Source organism: Equus asinus, chromosome 10 (assembly GCF_041296235.1).
Source record: "Equus asinus isolate D_3611 breed Donkey chromosome 10, EquAss-T2T_v2, whole genome shotgun sequence".
Taxonomy (NCBI): Eukaryota; Metazoa; Chordata; class Mammalia; order Perissodactyla; family Equidae; genus Equus; species Equus asinus.
In genome coordinates, this window is record NC_091799.1 from 42,341,766 (window position 1) to 42,365,699 (window position 23,934).

The 23,934-nt window shown below is 44.7% G+C and overlaps 1 protein-coding gene across 2 annotated transcripts; it reads right to left on the reverse strand.

Moving 5' to 3' along the window:
* Nucleotides 1–3,559: 3,559 nt before the first annotated feature.
* On the reverse strand, nt 3,560–23,934 carry MSANTD3 (Myb/SANT DNA binding domain containing 3). Of its 2 annotated transcripts, none has more exons than XM_044779138.2 (3): nt 23,775–23,934; nt 11,679–12,129; nt 3,560–4,233 (listed from the first exon to the last, which is right to left on the reverse strand). In XM_044779138.2, exons 2-3 carry the CDS (start codon nt 12,094–12,096, stop codon nt 3,824–3,826), a joined length of 828 nt encoding a protein of 275 aa, XP_044635073.1. In that variant the 5' UTR covers nt 12,097–12,129; nt 23,775–23,934; the 3' UTR covers nt 3,560–3,823. The 2 variants fall into 2 exon arrangements, with proteins under 2 accessions (XP_044635073.1, XP_014697707.1); XM_014842221.3 differs by lacking the exon at nt 23,775–23,934 and adding an exon at nt 21,242–21,694.

Here is a 23,934-nt window from a genome sequence, read left to right on the forward strand (position 1 = left end):
AGTCAATGCTCCTTTATATAACATGGGACATTTAAAAAAAAACATGAAATTTGTGGATGCCAACCGTCTAGAAAAGAATTGAAGCTTGAGGTAAAGAAATAATCTTTTCTGATCTTTCTAGCGTGAAGCCATTATAAGAGATGGTGACTGACGCACCACCAGCTGCGATGGAGACACTGATGGCAGAGGCAGCACCAAATGAGTGGGTGACAAGGACCCAGCAGGGAGCAGCTAGAGTCAGATGAAAAGGTGGAAGAGGCAGCACAGGCAGCTGACGAGGCAGAAGTCAGAGCGAAAAGGTGACAGCCAAAGAGGAGATGGGAGGAGGCGCTAGAGTTTGAGGCCGAGTGGGAAGCAATTGCACTAGTTTGTGGCTAGGCCTCTCCTAGGATGGGTCAGAGCCAGAAATGCATCCTTTCTTCCATTATTTCAACCGGCAGCATCATTCTTTCAGGCATCTAGCTGTACAACTTTACCCCTCCTCTCCAACAAAAGCAATCAGCTGCCAAGCCTGCCTGATTCCACTTCTGCAATGCCCTTCGCATTGGTCTCCCTCGTTTTTACTTGTCTCCTCTAGCTCCTCCTCTCCTCTCATCCTAACCAGGGCCAACCTTCCCAACTCGTCTATCAGACTCCAGTCTTCTCGAAACTGTTTCATCCTCTAATCTTCCTCCTGGAGCAGTTTTGATCATGTTACTGCCCAACTTGGAAATTCCTGTGTGTCACTGCCTCTCAATTCTGTGTCTCAGCATCTTGAATCTTCAACAGGACCTTGCATCTTGCAAAGATCCTCTCCTTTCCAAATTTCCACCTGCCAAAATGCCAACCGTAAGGACTTGGCTCAAATGCCACCTCCTCCAGCAGGCCTTCCTTCAAGCTTCTTAGCTCTCTGCTCTGAGCTACATATACACTTGAAGACACACACTGACCAAGTATATGACAGCTGTGTACAAGCCTTACCTCCCCTACGGGGCTGTGTCCATGATTTGGCAGGGTGGAGTATGGTGAACTGTGTCTCAGTATTTATCTGTCAATTCTCTAGAGCACCAACCAAGAAATGGTTATTGCCTTTCCACCTCAGGTAAGGAACTGCTCAAAAGTGAAATGAGTTGGGATGTACCTGTTCATGAATGGAGGCATTCCAAGTCCCTGCAGATGTGATCTGGCTCTCAGGGTAAAACAAACCCATGGTATAGCTTTGAGGGATGAGGCAGGGGCAGGGGCAGGCAGAGCCTCTCATTTTCGAGTCAAGAGACCTGGGACTGAGGTTCTGCTTTGCCATTCACTAGCTATGGGCCTGGTGCCATGTAGTTCTTCTCTGAGCATCATTTCCTCACTTCTGCATGACCTCACAGGATTCCAGACCAACTGAGACACATTTGTGAACTCTACACCAGTGATTCTCAATCCCAATTACGTATCATAATCCCCCATAAAGCTTTGAAAAATATAGAGGACCAGGCCTCAACCTTAGTCAAGTGAATCAGAATCCTCAGGGAGTGGGACCCAGTGGGACTAATTCGTTATAAAATAGTCTTTCTAATGCATAGCCACGGTTGAAAACTACTGTTATAAACTCATAAATACCATTAACAGTAGAACGAGATGCTTTAGGCTGCTGGTTTAATTATCCTTTATTTGTTCAGTTAGGAATTAGTTCGATGCTTTTATAGTTCCATTATGTGTCTGAGCATTTTTTTGCATTGTTCTACATTGTTGTTTGTGTGCTTAAGTGGTAAATTCTGAGGGAAACCAATATCCGGCACACTGCTGTACACAAAAACGTACCTAACCCAATTTTTTTTTTTTTTCGTAAAAACTTCACAGGGTCCTCTAAAACCTTGCTACACAGAACTGTGGTGATCAGACTAATAGAACTGGCAAAACCTGGGAGCTTACAGGAAACGCAAACTCTGAGGCCCCACTTCAGAATCTGCATATTAACAAGATTTCCAGATGGATCCATAGAGGAAGCAATAGCAAACTTTTCTCTGTTCACATTTGTGTTGAGGGCCTGCTGGTCCCCAGCCGAATTCCAAGCGTGTAGAAGGGCATGGAGAGTCCAGCTGTCTCCCATAAACCATTTAAGCTTGGGACTTGATCCAGATGCTTCTTTTCTAAAGGGTCCATTTGGTAAAAACTGTTAAGAACACAAATTCTTACAAAAGGATCCTTCCTTTCAAAGATGACTAGTCTTCACAGGCTTCCTTTAAATAACCAGTTCCTCTAAGATATTTAAAATATCAGTGTATAAAGTAAATTGAGGCTCACTAAAGTTTTATGCAGTGCATAAATAATGAGTATATATGTACTCTACTGGACTTATGGTCCCCAGGACCCAAATTCCAAAATTATGCAGGAGGGAGGCTTAGCCAATGCAGTAAACACTTGCTCCCTGTTGACCCATGCCCTCCGGGCAATTATGATGTCAGCAGTACCCATCCAAGACTCTGCAGACCACACCACAGTCAAGGAGTCGTAGCAGATTCTGAAAATTATCTAGACCAACTCCCTTGTTTTATGGACTGGAAACAATGTGGCCATGGACTAAAAGGAGTTACCCAAGGTCAGAGAGCACTTGAGGCAGAACCAAGTTCAGAACTCAGGCCCTGACTCCTAGTCCTACACTCCCTACATAGCCTCTGCCACACATCCCCCTCCTTCCCTGCCACATGGCCTTCAAATTTCATTCTCAGAAATTGCTGACCTGCCTTGCCACTGAAGCGTCCCTTTGCTTCTTCCGGCTACTGCTGTGCCCAAGTCCCAAGGCTGTTTTTAACAGTAGGCTACAGGAGAAGCCATCTCACAGCTCAATCAGAATATCCATTTATCAATCCATGCTTCCAAACATATTGGTAATGGATTCTTAAAAAGCTCAATGCTAACTGTGTAATGCAAACAACATAGCATCACTATTAGCTAGCACCATGAGCATGGTGAGGGAAGGGCCTTAGGTGGCTAAGGACGAAAAACAAGGGGAAATGATGAACTCAGTAGTACAAAGTTGGGAGGAAACTACAGAGGGAAAAGGCAAAAACTGGAGCACAGTGTGGGAGGCAGCACCTTTGAGAAACATACACAGTGTGACTATAAAATTGCAAGTCTTTTCTTTTAATAAAACAAACATGACAGAATGTAGAACTCTAAATGAACATTTCTCCCTCAAAGTGGTTACATCCTTAGTTACAATGTTGGAGACATTATTTGAAACTCCTCTTTGGGGAAAGGAAGGCCTTACAAGGCAGTTTTGAGCCACATTAGAAAATATCCTTCCATACGCTGGGCTGTTGAAAAACAGAAAATCCACACTCAAGGGACACTGAAAAAATGAAAAAGGTGCTGCAGCTCTCATGGAGGTTCCCTAAAGACCTCTAGCGAGTTCTGAGCAACCGCTTCACCACCAGAGACACGTGTGGCCTCCCGGGATGGCCACTTTCAATGGGAGGGCATTCATTTGGATAGAAAAGTTCTGATGTCTATTAAAAAAAAAATCAGCCACACTCCTTTATAGTCACACTTGCATTTGGTTAAAAAATACAACAATAACACTCACACATGGTTCTTGTAGGAATTCTAATTAAGAGACATTACATTCAGAATTATAGCACGCATGGTGATCATTTTCAGAAGACTCTAACAGCTTCTTTGCCACTTAAGGGGTACATAGGGTGCAGCTGTTTACCTGAATGTATTCTTAAATAAGTGACTACTACCACTCTAATTCTCCTAGTTGTAGCTCTGTTACAGGTTACTGACGGCAAGTTCTTGTTCCAGACTTTCTTTGCCAACACAGATTAATTACAAGGGAGCCGCCCCCACAGTCTTAGGGTGAATTGGGAAAGGGCCGGTTAAATGAGGAAACAGGCCATTCCTTGGTAAAAGTTTGCAGTTTTCTTTCCCAATACATCTTCTTTTTATTGAGAACTTCCATTTTTATCCTGTGTTCCTCCTCTGCCATCTCACACTCTCGCTCTATCTGCTGGATTTTGGCCACATGCACCTCATTCATTTGTATCAGCTGCAGTTGTAAGATGGACATTTGTTGATGGTGTTCTTCCTCATGCATCTTTTTTAAAGCACCTTCCTGAGAGGTTTTGCTCCTGTAGTTTTTATTGGCTGTTATTCTGACAGCTGAACACGAGGGTTCAGGTTGAGAGGTCCCCTCACATACTGGAAAATGTATGAACTCTTTCTCATCATCGCACAGTTCTCTATTTGAAACAGCAAATGATTCTGAAAAACAGTAGCAGAAAACATATGTTCAAAGATTTTACAGGCAGAGAGTAAATCAATCCTATTTCCAACGACAGGGTCCCCCATTACAGGATGTATCTGAAATAGCATCTGCTCTGGTCTGCGCATCTACAGGCACCCTTGCCACACCTGACTTTTTAAAAACCCATAAATCAAAAGCAATTTTCCCTTAAGAAGTAATGGAAAAGGATTTCATCATGTCATTTCTAGAACTGTGACCTACGGGAAGAGTGGTCAGAGACTGCGCTTATGAAGAATTGGTGACCTTGATACGTTGATGTAAATTCCAAACTGAAGTGTGCACAACTCCAAATGAACACTCACGGTACGAGGCCAACACGTGGGCTTTCACATTAAGTTCTCCCTCAGTCTCATCTCCCTTTCTCAGCTTCTCATTCAGCCAGGAACACTTGTTCAACCTCCACAAAGGGGGCCGTTGCTCTGTTTCCTGGTCCCAGGTCTTGGCCCTAACCCTGGATAGCCATCTTACAAACGTCCTCCCTGGAAAGATGAGTGTCCCTGGCTTAACTTCCTCGCCACACCATTTCTCTTCAACCTCCTACATCTGATTGTTACCTCCATCTGGGCACGGCCATCTGGGGGTCAATATTCAGATCTCAAAGACACTTTTCAATGTCCCTCTTATGTAACCTCTCCCTTGCATGTGACAAATCCTTCTTGAAATTTCTTTCCTCTATTAGCTTCTGATCCATTGCTCTCTCCTAAGTTTTCTACAGCCTCCTCTCTGATTGCTCCTTCTAACGTCTCCTTTAAGGACTCAGACTTGCTCCACCCACCTCTTACCTCTTCATGTTCCCCTGGGGTTCCTATCTTTGGCTCTGTATTCAGTCCACCATAAGTAACCCTCATAATCTGGTTCCAAACTTCCTTTATCTTTCTTCCCTCACTCTTCAAAACACTCTGTGCACCCATCAATCCTACCACAAACTACTCACATTCGTAAAGGCCATGCTTTTCTCCATAATTCTTGAGCCTGAAGTTGGGCTCAGTATTCGTCCTCCCCCCACTCTCTCAAACACACACTCTACTCTGGTCTCTCTTTTTCAACCTCCCCCCAAATCCTACTTCATTCAGGGTCAATGCCACCTGCTCAGTGACACTTCAGCTCTCCCCTTTCTCTATAGGGACTCTTCTGTTACAGCATTTAACGCACACTAATATTATTTTGGGACCATGCCTTATTCATTTCCTTTATCCTTGGGACCAGTTACCTTATTTTGTACACAGTGGGTAAATATTTATTGGCTGAAGCTTTGAACACAAGCAGAAAAGAGCTTACGGATACAAAATGATGCCACTGTTGGTGGCGCCATGTTTGCACTTGTATTTTTATAGGGCAATAACACTAGCATCAATTCGAGAGTTTCAACAAGGAAACCACTAACTCCACTAACCAATGGAGTCTTCTAGCTGTGTTTCCAAGGCTTTCTTGGAAAGCTTTACATTTCCAATAATGAGAATTGTTTCCTTGGAGAAAAATATCAATTTATTAACAGAGGTGATTACATTATTACGTCCACCCCATTATTCCAGAAGATGGGATGCCGGGAATAATGGCTACTGGGGGAAACCTAGCTCTGTTAATAAAAGGAAATGGCTATTGTTTAGCTTATTTCACTCCAAGGGGTTAGGTAACAACCATAACTAGTCCCTAAGTAAGAGTAAAGAAAGGTAAAAATCTTACTTTTGAAAGAAAAGGTTAAAAGTACTTCTGTGTCATCCAGAGATAATGGAAATAACTCCCTAGGAATCCTCCCCAACTCCAACAGCTCTAGCCTCGATTAAACGTCTTTCCTTCACGCTCCCGCTGCCTCCCGAGCCCACTCTGGCAGAGCACTTGGTGGTTTAACTACCTCCCCTTCAGGTCTCTGAATAGTTTGCAGACAGAGACTGCTTCCTGTTCACCCTCATGGAGAACCCAGCACAGGGCCTGGCAGACTGCCTGGCATGTGCGAAATGTGTGTGGGATGAATTGGCTGAAGTGGGTCACATCCCTCCCAACACAGCCTGGCTGTGGAAAGAACAGGGCTCTGAGTTGAGAGTCGAGGCACAGGACAAAGGACTGGGCAAGGATTACCACTGAGAATAGGGTCCCTCAGATGCGATCAACTGCAAAGAGGATTACCTCACCCATTTCCTTTCTAGTCTTAGATCTGAAAATGTCTTCTTTGAAGACAGGACACAACGGACATTTTTTGGAAGCTTCAGCCTCTGTTCTCTGATTTCATTCCAAAAGATAGTTCTGGCTACTCCTCTGAGTCTTTAAAGTTCATGCCCTCATAATGCCACTTATCTCTGCCAATTTCTAAAAGCTCATTTTTATCTCAACAATTCCAGGCTTTAGGGGCCTGAGGAGGAAGATGATGATGATGGACTGTAGCTAACCAGGCACTGGGCTAGTGCTGTACCGCATTACCTCATTTAATCCTTACAACAACTCTCTGAGGGTGGTATTACTCTAGAAAACCTAAAACAATATCCAAAATCATTTGGCCCATTGAAAGACTCAGGACTCTAGTCCAGGCCTGCATGACTCCAAAATCCAAGCTCAACTACTACCACATCCAGCCTCTCACTACTTCACCTGCTCAGCTGATCACTTATGAAGCTTAAAATGTGCCTCCAAGTTGTATCCACTACAAAACCATCTATTACTAAGTATACGGGTGTATATTCCAAATTTTGGTCTCCAAATTTCTCTCTAGAGCTATGAACATGAAGACAGTATGTTTCATGCCTGGAAACAGAGAAGTGACTCACTTTAAAACTACTCTTTTTAGTTTAAATGTGTGCCAACATACAAATTTTAAAGCAAGCAAGCCGGGTCTCTTAAGAAGACTCTGGCAGAAGCTGGGGCTTCAAACTAGAGAAGCCTGATGGAGCGGTTAATTAACTTTCACACAAGTATTAGCTCCGATGAAGGGAAGCTAAAGTGTTCAGAGGGGGAGAATCTTCTCTAATTGGAAAAAGACTGTCCTGGGAATGTAACCTGCTGCAAACATACACCATGTAATCTCTCTCCCAGGTAAAACAAAGCCACCTGATGTAGAAACAACTCAATTTTGTGCAAAATGGATAGGAAGGCCCAAGGGTGTTCCTGGGAGCGAAGAACACCGTCAAGGGGTATTTTACCACTTGGGCAATTTGAGCAAGTTTAACATCAGCAGGAAAAACCTACCATGGCAGTCAAAGGAAGGGAAAGAAACCATGTACAAGCCAAACCCCAGCTCTTCTCAACGGAACAAAGGAAATAGGGCTGACTGGGAAAATGGATAAATAAGGTGTGGTGCATGCATACCACAGAATATTATGCATCAAGTAAAAGAAACGAATTAGATTTGCACACTGCAATGGGAATAGATCCTAAAAGCATTCTAAGTGAAAAAAGGCCAAAAAAAAAAAAAAAGGAATGGTATCTATAGCACAACTTTTAATCTATGTAAATTTAAAATATATGCACACAAAAAGCCAATGCATGCTTTCCAGGACACTGAGAGAACACATAAGCACACTGGAATGATTAGGGTACAGGAAAAAAGAATGACAGTGGTGAATGTAGATAAAAAGGAAATAAACATGTAAGTAGCACAAAAGAGGGGTGTTTCACTGACCAATGGTGCTAGTGTGCCATGAGTGGAAATATAACTCAGTCCCCTGTACTGGAGTCCCCACCCCAAAAGAATAGAATAGGATTAAATAGTGATAATAATGGAATTTATTAAGAAATGTTTGTGTTAATTATAGCTTTGTGTACCCATGTTTGCGTTACTCAAGTATAGCTTTATAGTAAATAATAGCCTATGAAATTAAATATCAGATCTCTTAAGATAATTGAGTACTACTTGAAAGCTTAGTTTTCTTAAACATATTGGACATTTAGTCATCCTACCCTCCCGACTACCCCTAGCAAATTTTGTTGGTTTCCCTAGTTTGCTCTGCAAATCTGTTCCCCAAACATAATGGAAGATAAAGCCAAATTATCATATATCATAAATCTGCAGGGTATAAATTGTTTCAATATATTTAAGGGGAAAATACTGGTTTTTTGCAAATACTGTCCTAAGTGTTAAACATAAATTTTAAGACTACTGTGTTCAAATACAGATGTACACCCCAAGAAAGTCATTGACAGAGCTAACAGTATCCAGGGGACAATGATCAAGATGACAAAGTTTAAATCATCTCACAAAAAATAGTTGGAGGGAGGCCTCTAGTGGAATGCTGCTAGGCTCCATCCTGGTTAACAAATTCCAACAAATCTCTGCGTACCTAATTCTGAAACAGGCCCTCCGTGACGTGTTAGAACTGTCCCATAGAAAGATAATACAAGCCACATATAATTTAAATTTTCTCATAGCCACATCAAAGAAGTACAAAAAGGTGAAATTAATTTTAGTGATATATGAAATCATTCCAACATGTGATCAATATAAAAATTATCAGTAAGATATTTTCCGTTCTTTTTTGGGTACTAAGTCTTCAAGATCCGGTTTGTATACTTACAGCACATCTCAATTCAGTCTACCCACATTTCCAGTGCTTACTATCCTCATGTGGCTTGTGGCTACTGTACTGGACAGCACAGAGTTAGAGATGCTGACTAAAGCAACACACACACAGGGCCCATATGTCAAAATACACACAATGGAATGAGAGCCATAACCTTATAGCAGGTTTTCAACCTTATTCCCACCAAGACCCAGAAGGGATGATTGACACTTCTGCCTGTCTTTTTCTTTCTTGAAAGTAAACTGAAATACAAAACAAGTGAGGTGACCTCAAAGCTGTTTTAATGTATAGAAAGAGTTCCAGCACCTTCACTATTAGTGTTAACAGATTACTTTGGAAACTGACAGAGCACCAAGGTTCTCCACGACCCTCCAGAGTTGATCTGGAAACAGGCACAGGGAACACTTGGCTGTCCTTTAATAATCACCAGCAAAAAGAGAAGTCTTATGTGTCGTATATGTACAAACATCCAATTTAAAACACATCTCTTTTTCGAGTGAGTCTCTAGCAATTGTCACTATGGGAAGGACACTGAGAATCCATATGTCTTCCCTTCTTGCTGGAAATTTATAAATTGCGTTTATGCATAAATGAAGCACATCATTTCCTCCAAAAAGAAAGAGAAAAACATTTGTGGAACGAACTTTCTAGATGCTACCCTAGAATTTCAAAATGAGGAAACAAGACTGTCTCCTTAGAATAACCCTATGAAATCAATCCACAATAACCCAGATCAAAGATTTGCAAAGTTAACTGGAAGCAGTCAACCCCAGCATCTTCCCGGGCAACATCTCCCAGGGAGCGGAGGCAATGTGAACAGCAGGTCTGCTGACTCACCTCCGTCCCTCCCCAGCACCACTCCCTTCACCACCTCACAGACAATGAATGACTCCAAGGCCAGCAAGATGGAGAGAAACTGGCTGAAGCTATAAACATCTCCAAAGACAGGACACTGTCAATCAGCAACGTGCCCCATGTGCCACAGACGTAGGAATGGGGAGGGATAAGAGAGTTGGCAGTGTGCATGGAAACACTGTCTGCTGGGAAGTACCCTGGCTTGGGAACTCAAGAATCAAAATTCAGACACGGGTTCCTACACTAGAAAATGATGTGTGAGGTTCATGACATTAACCACTATAGTTTCCCAACTGGCTCCCTGGACTTAACCTTAGTCAGATGATCAGTAAGCAAACTTCTGATCATAATTTAGGTTCCCAGAATGACGTGCCCACAGGGGGGAAAAAAGTGCTAATCAAAAACGTGTATTCAGTTCACGTGGTTATCTTTTTCAGTCTACACAGGTAACATTCTTGGTTTTAGACCCTTTTTGAGACTTTTTTTTTTTTTTTTGGTGAGAAAGATTGGCCCTGAGCTCACATCTGTTGCCAATCTTCCTCTTTTTTGCTTGAGGAAGATTGTCTCTGACCTAACATCGTGCCAATCTTCCTCTATTTTGTATGTGGGATGCCATCACAGCATGGCTTGATGAGCAGTGTGTAGGTCTGCATCCAAGATCCAAACCCATGAACCCTGGGCAGCTGAAGCAGACCGTGTGAACTTAACCACTATGCCACCAACTTTTTTTTTTTTTGAGGAAGATTAGCCCTGAGCTAACTGCTGCCAATCCTCCTGTTTTTGCTGAGGAAAACAGTCCCTGAGGTAACATCCATGCCGATCTCCCTCTACTTTATATGTGGCCTACCACATATAAAAAGCCTACCACAGCGTGGCTTTTGCCAAGTGGTGCCATGTCCACACCCAGGATCCGAACCAGTGAACCCCAGGCCACCGAGAAGTGAAACGTGTGAACTTAACCGCTGTGCAACCGGGCCGGCCCTGCCCCCTGCCAACACTTTTAATTAACCAGTCCCTCAGAGCTCAATCTATTCTGAGGACACTAACTAGTGAACTTCTCCTCCTGCAAGCTAAGAATCAGATTTTCCTAGGCAAGTGCTTGCTGGGTCCTTGGAGCACCTTAGCAGCAGCCCTCTGGCTTCCCCAGGAATCTTCCTCTGCTTTAAGGTGTGTCTTCTGCAAACTGCAATGAGTCTTTACATAAACTGGCCATTCCTATCTTAAAAGAGACAGGAATTATTGGCAACTTATCTACATGCATTTCCACCCTCCTCTTGCTGGGAGGCATTTCAATAGCCCCTTAATTCCACCCTTTTAAAGCTATGACACTATTATTATATCCTCGATTACATGACAGTCTTTTCCTTTCTTAAAAAGTATGTATGACCTATTTTCCTTTTTTCAATGGAAGTATATTAAAACTAAAGTGAATTTTTTCCCCAAATTTCTCAAGCTCGCAAGAGTGCCACAAACCAAAACTGTGGATCACAATATTATAATGGGTAGAAATGCTGGTTTTTAATCTGGGTGAATGCTGAACAGGTGTTTGCCATATTAGTCTCTATACTTAATTCTTAAGTTTGAAATAGTTCCCTATTTTAATGTGGCCTTTTGAGTGGCTTAATGCAGTGTCTTGCACATACGGGTCCTCAAAAATATATATTTTTTTTAAATTAGATTGAGTGAATGAATACAAATCCTTAAGCCACTCTCTTTAATATATTTGAGATAGGCTGAGATAAGCAACTGTTAACTGATAACAACTGAATTAATGTAGCCCCTTATTTTTCCTTATTCTTAAGTGATAAGAGAGTTAAGAGAGATCCTTTTAAGAGAGACACAAGGATATAACCAAGTGCTTTTGTTTTTATGTGCCATGATTTGAATGTCCTATATAATCCAGAGATTTTGAATTGGGGAAAGTCAAGTTTGACATCAAGGTATATTTTTTATCAATTCCCTCAAATTGAGGATTTTAAAATTAGGATGTCAAACTGGTACCCAAGGAGAACATGCAAGCCGGCCTCAGGGACCGATACCTTGGGCTGCCGCCTCCGGGTGGTACTCCGGCTCTTCCTCCGGGGGGCTCTGCAGGAAGTAGAGCTGCTCGGGCAGCATGGTGGCGATCTTCTCCTTGCCCAGGACGTGGGTACTCAGAAGTGGACTGACGCTCCGCTTCACTTTCTCTCTCCTTTCATGGGCCATAATTTTTTTGGTCCGAGCCTTGATGTTCTCCCAGCACTTCTTCAGCTGCTTGAAGTCCCGCAGAGACACGCTGGGCTGAGAGTTGTACTCGTGGGCAAGCGCCTGCCAGGTACGCTGCTTGAGGGCGATAGTCCTGGCATCACTTTTCTTACATTCCAGCACATACTTGTACTTTTCTACTAAAGCCAGCAGGATGCTCTTTTCCAATTCTGAGAAGTATTTGGCAGGTTTTATAATTTCGTTGTTTTGCATTTTCCACTATATTTCTCCTGGCCGTTAGCTATCCTGGAAAAGGAAGTTTGGAACAATAATTACTAACTCCAGCGCTAAAAGTGTCAGCAAATCACTTAAGCTTAATCCCTGACTTGAATCCCTTTATCTGAAATACAGTACTTTCTTTTCCATTCATGCTGAATTATGATATTCTCAGGAAAACATTCAGAAGTTACTAAGAATGGATTTGTGTTTTTTTTAAAAGATTTTATTTTTCCTTTTTCTCCCCAAAACCCCCCGGTACATAGTTGTATATTTTTAGTTGTGGGTCCTTCTAGTTGTGGCATGTGGGATGGCGCCTCAGCATGGCTTGATGAGCAGTGCCATGTCCGCGCCCAGGATTCGAACCAGAGAAACACTGGGCTGCTGAAACGGAGTGCGCACACTTAACCACTCCGCCACGGGGCCAGCCACAAAGAATGGGGTTTTACTTCAAAGCAGACTTTCAAGTAGGTCCTTTGTTGTAGGTCTTGGCCAGTCTATGAATATCTGGTATGTAACAGCAAAAACGGAAAAGTTGAACATCTACATGGAACTCTGTTAATTTATTTTTGCTTAATGTTAAAGAATTGATTGTTCCCCAAATTCATAACTTTAGGCAGTTCTTATACTAAACAGCTTCTCAAAGTTTTGTTATGGCTGAAAACAGAGAAGCCACTGTGTAACCAAATATAACAGATAATGTAAACACTATCAAGATTTCAAAATCATCAAGAAATCACCCCAAAAGATCTGACATTTCCCTCACTGTGTCTGTGACCATGGATAGGTCCATGATCCTAGAGCAACCTCAGTTTCTCCATCTTTAAAATGAAGGCTTGGAGTCTGTGATCACCAAGGCATAAGGGCCACTTTTAAAAGTGTACAGTCCTACATAAATAATTTATATAATTTCAGGTGAAAAGGCCTGGGTGCTTGAAGATTGAATCCAATGCACCTTTTTACAATTGAGGGAACTAAGGGCCAGTAAGGTGAGGTGAATTGCCCAAGATCACAAAGATGGTGACTTGGGAAGTCAAGAACCTGGACTGTCCTAATAGTCGGGTATTCTTTTTTTTTAAACACCAAATAATAGCCATTTTTATTATGCATATTCCTTTAAAGTCTTTGTTCACATATTATAAGTTATCAATTTTATATTATTTAAAATTTGCTGAAATAACATTTTCTCTATTTGTATAGTTACCATAGTCTATATAATACCTTTTAATATGTTTTAAATAAAAATTTTACATATTTAATATACATAAATTTCACTTTATATACATATACATAGTGAAATCATTACTACAGTCAAGCTAATTAACATATCATCTCCTCACATAGTTACTTTTTTTATGATGAGAGCACCTGAAATCTACTGTCAGCACATTTCCAGTATTCAATGCAGTATCATTAACTGTAGTCATCACGCCTGTCCATTAGCTCTCCAGACTTATTCATCCTATATAACTGCAACTTTGTACCTTGGACCAACATCTCCTCCTTTCCTCCACCCCCAGCCCCAGTCCCTGGTAACCACTGTTCCACTCTGCTTCTATGAGTTGGAATAGTCTGGTATTCTTACCATCATTTCACAGCCATCTCTTGGGCTGTCACCTTGGGTGACTCCAGACTACTCAACCATGACCCCCTTAGGTCATCTTGCCATCCTCCCACGGCTGAGCCAGCATCTTTCACTCAACGGGTGCTTAGTAAATGTCTTATTCCATTGTGCGTTTTGTGACCCCACACTCCCACATTTTTTAATCACAGGAAGCTTTCTACAAAATTAATCTCTTAAATGTGTTGTGGCAAGGACGTCACTAAGCAACAATGAATTCAGGAATAAAGTGAGCACTGCATGTTCGCCTTTGTGGAAAGGGCCAATATGCCCTAGTCCTCCTTATGTTCTCCAAGCCTCGGATTTTTCAGAATGGGTAAGCATCAAGATACTGATGATGTAGTCCATTTAAGCTGACCAACCCATATCAAAAGAACTGGAAACTAACTTGAAAGGAGTCCCATTGGCCAAAAATGGGGCATTTGAACATTGACAAGGGTGAGAGGTACACAGATTCATTAAATTATTCTCTTGCTCTTTGTGCATGTTCGAAACATTCCATAATAAAAAGTTAGGGGGAAAAAGGCTATGGCTTTTAAAATTACGTAGACTGATTTAAAATCACACTATTGCAAGCCAGCTATTCACATACTATGCCTGGGGAAGGGTTACAGTAGTTGGGAATAGCTAAAATCTGTTAGACTTGAGGCTGGAGGGGACGTGTCAGATCAGAGAGCCTTAAAATTGAGGCCAAGGAGCGTGGGCTTTACACGAGGCAACAGAACCTGATCAGAGTCTCCCACTATGTACCACCTCCTCTGGAAAGTTAAGGTTAGAATGAAGTATCACTGTGATCAGTGTCTCCACACACCAGGCCCCCTGTCTCACACTCATCGTGGGCACATCAGTATCAGAGATCGAGAGATTCAGAAAGAAGTCAACAGTGGTTCGACCCTCAGGTCTTGAGCAAAGCTAAACGAGGGTAAATTTATCTTTGAAGATGTGTCCTGGCACCCTGAATTCCCAGGCCTGTGCTTCAATCATGTTGCTCTAATGTCCCTACAAAGACACCCAATCCAGGCCCTTTCTTTCCCAAAGATCCAAAATTAATTTTTCCCCTTCACCAATACTCCTACTCTCCATAAAATCAATGTTCCCAAAACTGAAACTTACTAACACACACACCCTAACATATATCTCTTCTGTATCTCTGCCAACCCGTCTATGTCCAACTTTACTTTCGATAGTTTTTACTAAGAAATCAACAGGTACATTGAACATTCTTAAACTACACTGCTCCCAGAGCAGATCCTGATCCAATATTCCACCTCAAGCGCTCTGCCCCAGGAGATGTCAACATGCCTGCCTTCCCCCAGGCCCCCATTCTGTTTAAGAATCATTGCTACAAGGATTGAGAAGTCTGATTCACAAATGAAAAAGGGGTTGTTTCCAATTTTGTTCTATTATAGGTAATGCTATTTTATTTAAATATATACAAAGAAATATATATTATGTATATTTTTCTTTCTAAATAAATCTTTTTTCTATCCTTATTTCTTTAAGATAACAGCTGCCACAAAAGATAAAGACACAAGACTTTTGTTACATGGCCATCTGTCCTCCAGAAATGGTGTACAATTTATACTCCTACTAACAGCACATGAGCCTGTCTGTTTCCCCATGTCCTCTTGCTGTTAACATTTTTTTAAATCTACGCCAACTGTGGAGATGAAAATGTCACTTCATTATTTAATGGTATATGAATTCCAGCTCTCAGGCAAATAAGCCACACTCTGACTGAGAAAAGTCCCTGTGATACCTGATGGAATTGAAATTACATGGAATTAATGCCAAGCAATTTCCTAAGTCTTCGTCACAAGGTGTGCAGTACCATTAGTTGCCACCAGGCGGTGGTGGGTTCGTGAGGAGTCCACATACACAAAGGACCTTGCCCCAAATGTGGCCAGTTGAGTCTCTAATAATAGCAGTAATAACAATAGCAGATAACTTTTACTGAGCTTTAACTGTGGGTTAGACACTATACTAAATACTTAATATGCACTATATCATTTAATCCTCCCAAAAACAGTCTCTGAGAGCATCATTTGTTACACTACAATATTTTCTGTTAAAAAAAAACGTTATTAAGGGGGCTGGCCCTATGGCCGAGTGGTTAAGTTCACGCGCTCCACTGCAGGCGGCCCAGTGTTTCGTTGGTTCGAATCCTCGGTGCAGACATGGCACTGCTCATCAAACCACGCTGAGGCAGCGTCCCACATGCCACAACTAGAAGGACCCACAACAAAGAATGTACAACTATGTACTGGGGGGCTTTGGGGAGAAAAAGGAAAAAAATAAAATCTTTAAAAAAAAAAAAACTTTATTAAAGTACCAGAAAAAAACTATACAGCTGCTCTCAAAAGCAAATACTCAGAATTACCAACACCTGGGGACCATTAATAGCCTATTAACCAAACCGTTATTTAATCACTCCCTAAGTAAATCCAGAGTTCCCAATTTACTTTGCTTAATTCTGTAGAACAGCAGGCCTCCCTGGGCCATGTGGCTGCACTCTACAGAGCTCTCCAGGGAGTCTGGTATGAGACAGAACACCCCAGAGGTCCCCTATGGATCCCAACAGCCTCACGAAGTAGGCTGTTTATCCCCACTTACCAATTATTATTCCTATTTCCCAGACAGGAAAAGTGAGGCTCAGTAACTTGCCTGTGGTCACACAAATGGTAAGTGGCAGAACCAGGATTCAAACCCAGGTCTGACACCAATGCCCATGCTGCTCTCTGTTCTGCTTAGCTCTCTGCTTTCAGACCTAGTGGCAGCCTTTAGCTCCCCGCTCAAATTACATGTCAATTAGCAATCTAACTGTCAGCAGGGAAAGCTCCTAGGGTACAGCAACTTCCCGGGGAGCTGTGCCTGCTTCTGTCCTCTCCATTTAGTGGCTCTTCCCTTCCTGCCCCCAGGGTCTCAAACCTAGGGCCCAGGGCCTCCAATTCCTCCCACCCCACCGCCTGCCCCAGGTGTACCTCTCTCAGTCTAACCAGCACTCCTAAATAATTTCCGCTGTTGATCTGATAAGAATGTATGTTTGAAAAGCAACTGTAGAGATAATATGGAGCTTTAAAATGCTCCATGCTTAGGGGAACGCTGACATTCTGCTCCAGCACCTGACAGTCCTAAGCAAACAAACACTTCCTGAGGTAAGAGATCTCTAGGTGAAGCTTATTAATAAAAACTTCACGGCTAGAAAGCACATTCTAGCTTAAAAGTACTCAGCAATGTCCATACTTGGTGAGAGACGACAACATAAGCCTTCTGGGCTGCATCAGCTTTTATAAGAGATAGGCTGGCCTTCCCTGCCCCTAACTCTGCTCACCTTTTTTGTCTGCTGTTCAGCTAGACACAGTGCCACCTGTTCTTATGCGTGGTTGTGGTCCAACAAGCAGCCCGGTGACCCTCACACAGTGGGCCCTGAGCAAATGTTTATGAATGAATACGTTGTGCTATAGCCATAAAACCGCCTACCATGTACAGAATGAGTATCATGCATGATAAAACAGTACACTAAAAGCTGCATTAATGTAAAAATGGTCAAATAAAATAGCAAAACCCAAATGCAATGGAAATTCTCCTTGGGCTAGACAAAGACTGCAATTCTAATACCACGAAAGAACCAAAGAAGCAGCAATCGGCACAATTCCCAAAACACTAACCTTGACTAAACCACCAGAAGATTGTAACGAGTATATTTACTATCCACCTTAAAAGAAAAATCCATTTGTTACTGACTGAATGCTTGCATCCTCTTGTTTGCAACCAACCTTGCTGGTGCCTGCATCTAGCACTTCGCAGCCTCGAGGACTGTCAAAAATAAGTCATTTTAGCCCCCAGTCTGTGGCGTTTTGTTATGACAGCCCAAGCGAACTAATACACCATCTAATGATCTGTTAAGTTCACCAAGGGTCAAACTAAGTCCTAAAATTTGAGCAAAGAGTAGAGAATCTTGGCCAGATTTTACTTCTACTGCCTTTTGTGGAAAAGGGAGTTCTTCAAAGTCAAAATTCAGGACAGGAACCATGACTGAAAACCTGTGGTGCTGAGGGCTCAGATAGATGTCAGGATATTAAAGACTGCTCCTTAAAGTGAAGTGAAATGAACCACAACAACGGATGCAGAAAACCTGGGCTCAAATCCTGACTTCAGCACTCACACAGCGTGTGACTCCGGGCAAGTCAATTAATCTCCAATGCTTCATCTGGAAAATGGGGTTTATACCCGCTGCTCTGCCTTATTCCCCTGCACAATGGGAGTAAAGAAGCATAGACTAGAGCTTCAATATTTGAGTTCTTTCCACCCCTCCCACCCATATTAAACTGCCTGCAAAAGTAGAACAGTGGTCTGTATACAATATATATTCAAATATTTACTGGCTCCTTGATTTTATAGACACACAATTCAACAAATATGGAATAAACTCCTGCCAGAGGCTGAGTACTGTCCCAGAACATGTGGGAGATGCACAGACAGGTTGAACCCCAGAGCCTGGAAGGAGCACTGGCGTGCAGACACTGATAACTAAAACGAGAAAGACACCAACACAGACACCACAAGAGGGGACAAAGCACCTTGGCGTTCAGAGGAGGGAAGAGGTTAATTTGCATTCTTCACAAACACGAGGGCATCTGAGCTAGATCTTTAAGAATGTATAGGATATGAACAGAGAGAGTTGAAGGAGATCATTCAGATAAATAATTGATAAGAAAGGGCCTGGACTCTGAGCAGTGATGATGTTAATAGGAAGGAGGAGGTGCACACGGGAGACTGTTTCAAAGCAAGCAAGGACCAGCACGTGTGTGTGTCCACACCAGGGCGGGGGATTTGAAGAGAAAGCAGAGGCAAGAAGGAGACACGAGGATTAACGGAGCACCCACTCTGTGCTGGCACCAGAGCGGGGACTCCTTAAGACCGGGGCGATCATAGTCCAGTGAAGACATAACACAACACAGCGTATCATGGGAGGGGCTGGTGATAAGGCAGGGTGATAAGCACAGTGACAGAGATGTGCCTAGGGACACTACTCCAAGCTTGGAAGGATCTAGAATAAGAACCTAATTCCTAGTAGCATCGATTGGAATTAGAATTAGCATTAGGACAGTGCAGGCGACAACTTGGGAAAAACTGAAGGAACATGTCCAGAAAGGGTGAGTGAGCCAAACGAAGGAAATGTGGCACCCATCCCTGAAGGAGACCTGGCCACAAGTCCTGGGTGATGGGTGCCCTAAAGAGACAAAAGGCTATTTCCTATCCTGGCCTGTTGACTCTCTCTCCTCACTCAGCACCCCCAAGCCACCTTTTTTGGGGAAGCAACAAATAGCTTAACATGTTAAAACTAAAAAGGGACCTTAGACTAATCCTCTCACTTTACAGATGAGGAAACCGAGGCCCAAAGCCAAACAGGGGGCTTCCTGGGGCCCTAGTAACAGAGGAGGGCCTGAAGGGAAGTATCATCCTCCATTTTCAACCCCTGCCCCACATCTCCTCCTGGGACCCTCTCACCATCAAGATGCCCTTTTGCTCAGTCCCTCAAGCCTTCCTCCAATATCCTGACACTCATTTTGTGACATAAGGCAAGTCCCCTTTCCTCCCTGTCAACTTCTCATCTCTAAATTATAAACTAAAGTGGGTTTTCTCAAAAGTCCCAAGCAGCGCTGGCAGTCCACGAGAGCATTGCCACTACAAGGTTTTTCTGCAACCTAATTTCCACAGTTCTCTGCCAAATACCCAAAGGTGGTATTTTCTGCCTATTTATGAGGTTAGTGGAGCTACCAGCCAATGAAAGAGAACACTGCAGCAGAATAAAGAGATCTCAGCACTTGAGAGGATTTAAGGCCCATACCCAGGTTTAACTCCGTAGGTTAAGTAGTTCCAGCTGAAATGTCTAAAGCAGGTGATCGATCCGTTCGCTACTGTAGCCCCAGCTCCTTGAAGAATGCCTGGTACATGGCAGCACTTGACAAATATTAGTGGAATATATGTTGAAACTAACCTGCTCGCCATTTGTGTTTTTGACTAATCATACCTAGCTGTTCTACTACGTAAAATTTCTCCTCTTTTAAAGGATTTATCATAACAAAAGTCATTTCCTGGCGGCTTCTTGTAAATACTATTGCATCGTGTGCTAAATTTTTAAAAGCCTATGACTATGATGCCCTCATGATTTCATCTTATCCAGAGGCAAGAGTAATCAGATATTGTTCTCCCCGTGCCCACCTTCCCGCTTGTTCAAACCTGTCTACCCAGGAAGGCCGCTCACCTGTGGCCTCTCCATCTTCCTTCCTTCCTTCAGAGGGCTTTCCAGTCTTAAACCCAGCACTGAACTTGCTTCCTCTAACGCTCTCCCTCCTCCTCCCCTTCACTACCCACTCTCGGCAGCCATGAAACTTGGAAGCGTTTATTTTTACCATCTGTGTCTGACTGTGACTGTGAGTAGACCCAGCCTTGTGTTTAAGGCAGGAGCTCCCACCTCCCGTCCCTCCACTCTCACAGTTCCCTCTATAGGTCACATGAAGGCTCTCTAGAGTCCTGCCTTTCCTTCCCCTCCCCCACGGCTCCACCCTAAACCATCTCGCCACCCCAGGCTCCCCGAAACTTCCTCCGAAATATTATTAAAGTATGCTCCAAGAAAGCGCTTTCACAATACAGAAAGTCCCCTTTGGTAGGTGTTCCCACTGCAGCCTGCCTCCGGCCTGTGAGCACTCTCTTCTCCTCCCGCACTTCAGCAACAACCATCGGCTCTCAAGTCTCAGGGTCCCAGTATCTACCTCTCACTACGGCACTCAGAATTACTCTGCACTGCAGTCTATGCACATCCTCGAGGGTCTCCCCTATCTGAGGGTGAGCTCCTGGGGCTTGGAACCACGTTTTATTCCTATCTTCAGCACGCAGTTGATTGTGTGTTTGTTCCAGAGAAAGCAGGGGGAAGGAGAACCCCAGCCCCCTCGTCTCTCCCCAACATCATACAGATTTCCAGCTGTCTACCAGCCCCCTCCACGGAGCTGTCCATTATGGGCGCCTCAGTAATCTCCAACTCTCCATAGTCAAAAGCAAACGAATTATTGCCCCACCCCCAAGCCTCCTGATTTCTGATGATTTCCGCCACATTAACTTGGCTCAAAGCAGAAAACACAGCCTGCTCTTCAATCACGTGTAATCAAGACCTACTGTACATCTACCTCACTATCTCCTCTCTCCTCTCCCATCCTCACTGCCTGCGTCTGAGGTCAGGCCCTGGTCTCCCCAAATGATCTCCTGGACTTCCAGCCCCTCTCCCACACAGCAACCAGAGGGATCTTCCTAAAACACCATGATCATATCACAGTCCTGCGTGTGAACCTGACATCTCCCCAACGCCTCAGTGACAGATAAAGTGCAAGCTCCTCGCATGGCCTTCAAGGCCTGTCCAGATCTGGCCCCGATTATCATGACCCTCCACCCCACTCCACCCCACTCTACCCCACTCTACCCCACTCTCTCCATGTATTTTTCAACCCAGCCAGACCCACTCACCTTCATGCTCTTGAACCTGCTGTCTTCTCCTGCCTCTGTTCAGGGGGCTTCCTCTGGCTGGAATCCTTTTCCCCAAGGTCCACCAAGGGCTCATTTCGAGCCCTAAGGCCCAACTCCCGTGAAATTTTTGTGAAGCTTTCCTCAACTAACGCCCAGGCTGTTACGTCTACTTTATTTACAACAGCTTCCTTCTAAAATGACTTTGAGGCAGCTTACAAACTACGCACGCACAGCAACTAGTTTTTTTTTTTAAGAGAATGACTATCAGGGCAAAGACAAGAGAGGGGTAAAGAGAGAGAAGCTAGGAGGTGGGGTAGCAATCACAACCTCTCTCATACGGTCTCATCTTCATCGTGCTCGAGCTGGACTGGCCCTGAGTTCTATCCAGAACGAGTTAGTTCCTCCTCTGTGAGCTCAGTGCCAGTTGGACATGACTGTACTGTAGCACTTCCCATATTTTTTGTAATTTGCTCTTTGTGTCTGTCTCCCTCACTGGACTGGGAAATTCCTAAGGGAAGACATAATTTCTGACTCATCTCTGAATCCCCGCATGAAGCACATGACTCAGCATGCGATTGGTACTCAGCAGACATTTGTGGAGTGAATATCACCATGGACAGGGAAAAGGGCACTGGTGCTGGTTGAAGTCTCTACCAGGCATTTGAAAAAACACTGTTTATCCCCACAAAAAATTACATGGCTGAGAAATGGGAGAACTAGGATTCAAACCCCAAACTCTCTCTCTCTCCAAAGCAACGGGTCTTTCCACTATGCACACGGCGCCCGCCCTTCACCATCATTGTGCGCCCAAATACCCTCTCCTTCGAGGCCTGGTTTTAAAATCACCCTTCTCCAAGAAGCCTTTCCTGCTCACTCAGGAAAGAAGTCAGCCTGAGTCCAGTGCTGACCGTCCACAACACTCAAGTAAGAAATGGTCACCTTGGTGGCTGAGCAGTCTGTGTAGGTGTTCCGCAGATGGTGGTGGGCCGTCAGCTCCTGCTCCTACTGCCTTGCCCCTGGTGCAGTCCCTAAGCCTTCCTGCCTTTCTCTTCCTTCTTCAGGGTCCAAAGCCTTCCAGTTCTCCCCCAGTCCAAAATGAACCCCAAAATAATCTCCTCATGCCCGCTGCTTCTCTAACCAAGTGAACTGTGTTCACAACACACTCCTTCGTGACATCAGTCAGGCCTTCGTACTTTAAGCGTTCCATCAACCTTTAGGGCTGGTGAGCATCCCAGTCTCCTCGATACATTAAAAGAATTTCAGGAACCACAAGAAGGGACAAGGACATTTTAGGAGGCCCAATCCCCTGGCTCTCAACCCATCTGAATACTTTTGGGGTGGCCTGGAAGGAAGAAGAGACAATCTGGGACCTCGCCCTAGCATCCCTCCGGCAGGCAGATTGCCTGGTCTCTAAGGGCAGGATGAATGTCGGTCCAGAATGCTGCCGGAGTGGTGGACCCTGGTCCCTTCCTCAACATCTTCTTCCAAAATCGTTCCCTCTCTCCGGAGTCCACCCTTGTCTCTCTCTGGCCCCAAACTCCCAGAGCAATCCTCAGTCTTAACTCAGAAACTATGTTTTAGAATTACTATTCAACAATTTCCTTGGTAACACCAGTGTCTTATTTGGCAGGGCTGCAAGGCACACCCCTGGCCCTGATATTATCCAGTCTCGTTTTAAATGTGTGACAAATATATCCCAGCATCCTATACCCACTCTCCTGACACTGCAGGAACATTTGTAACCTTAAATGTTACCACATCTAAGAAACGCCCAAACTCCTGAATCGGAATACGGAGACTAAATTCTTCCCTGTTCCTACTCCTAAATAAAGATTATTCATGCAATTTACAGTAGCTACTTCACAGCGCCGGTGTGATGATTTAATTAGATAACTCACGCCAACTGTTTAGTACCTCGGGCCTGGTACATAGAAAGTGCTTAAAATTGAGCTATGATCATTTATGTACGTTGGTTCTCACAATTGTTCCTGGGGGTAGGGATCACACCACGCACTCCCGCACCCCCCCTCCCCCCCGCGGCACCCCCATTTACAGAAGCAGAAGCCGAGGCTCCAGAAAGGAGCCTTCCCAAGGTCAGGGGGGCACGGACGTCATGCTCGGCCCTGGGCCTCCCCGAGTGAGGGAGCCCTCCCATTACACCCTGGAACGGGGCACAAGGGGTCTTAAAGGAGACAAGTATGGGAAAGCGCCGTGCACCGTGCCCGGCAGCCAGTGGGGACCCTAGGATGGGAAAACCGCGCCACTGCGGGTCACCTGGATTCCTCCCAAGCAGCCCCCGCGGCCTGGGGGTCCCGAGTCCCCGACCTCGGGTGCGCAGTGGAACGTCGCCGCGGTGCGCGCCCGGGGCTTTGTACGCGGCAGGCCGGCCCCGCTCCCGGAGTCGCTGTGCGGCGCGCGCCGGCGGCCGCCGGGCCTGCAGGGCAGGGGGCGCAGAGGCTCGGCCGGCAAGCCCGCCAGGCCGGCCCGCCGCCCGCTTTCCCCGCCGCCCGCCGCCCGCCCCGGAGCCTCCTACCTGCAGCGGCGGCGCGGCGGCCGCGGCGACCGGGGAGAGGCCGGCGGGACGCGGGAGGCGGGCGGCCTCGGCTCCTCTCGCAGGCTGGGCGGCCGGCAGGGCCGCGGGCTCCGGAGCGCCGGGCGGCGGCGGCGCGCGCGCCGCGGCCACAAAGCCCGGG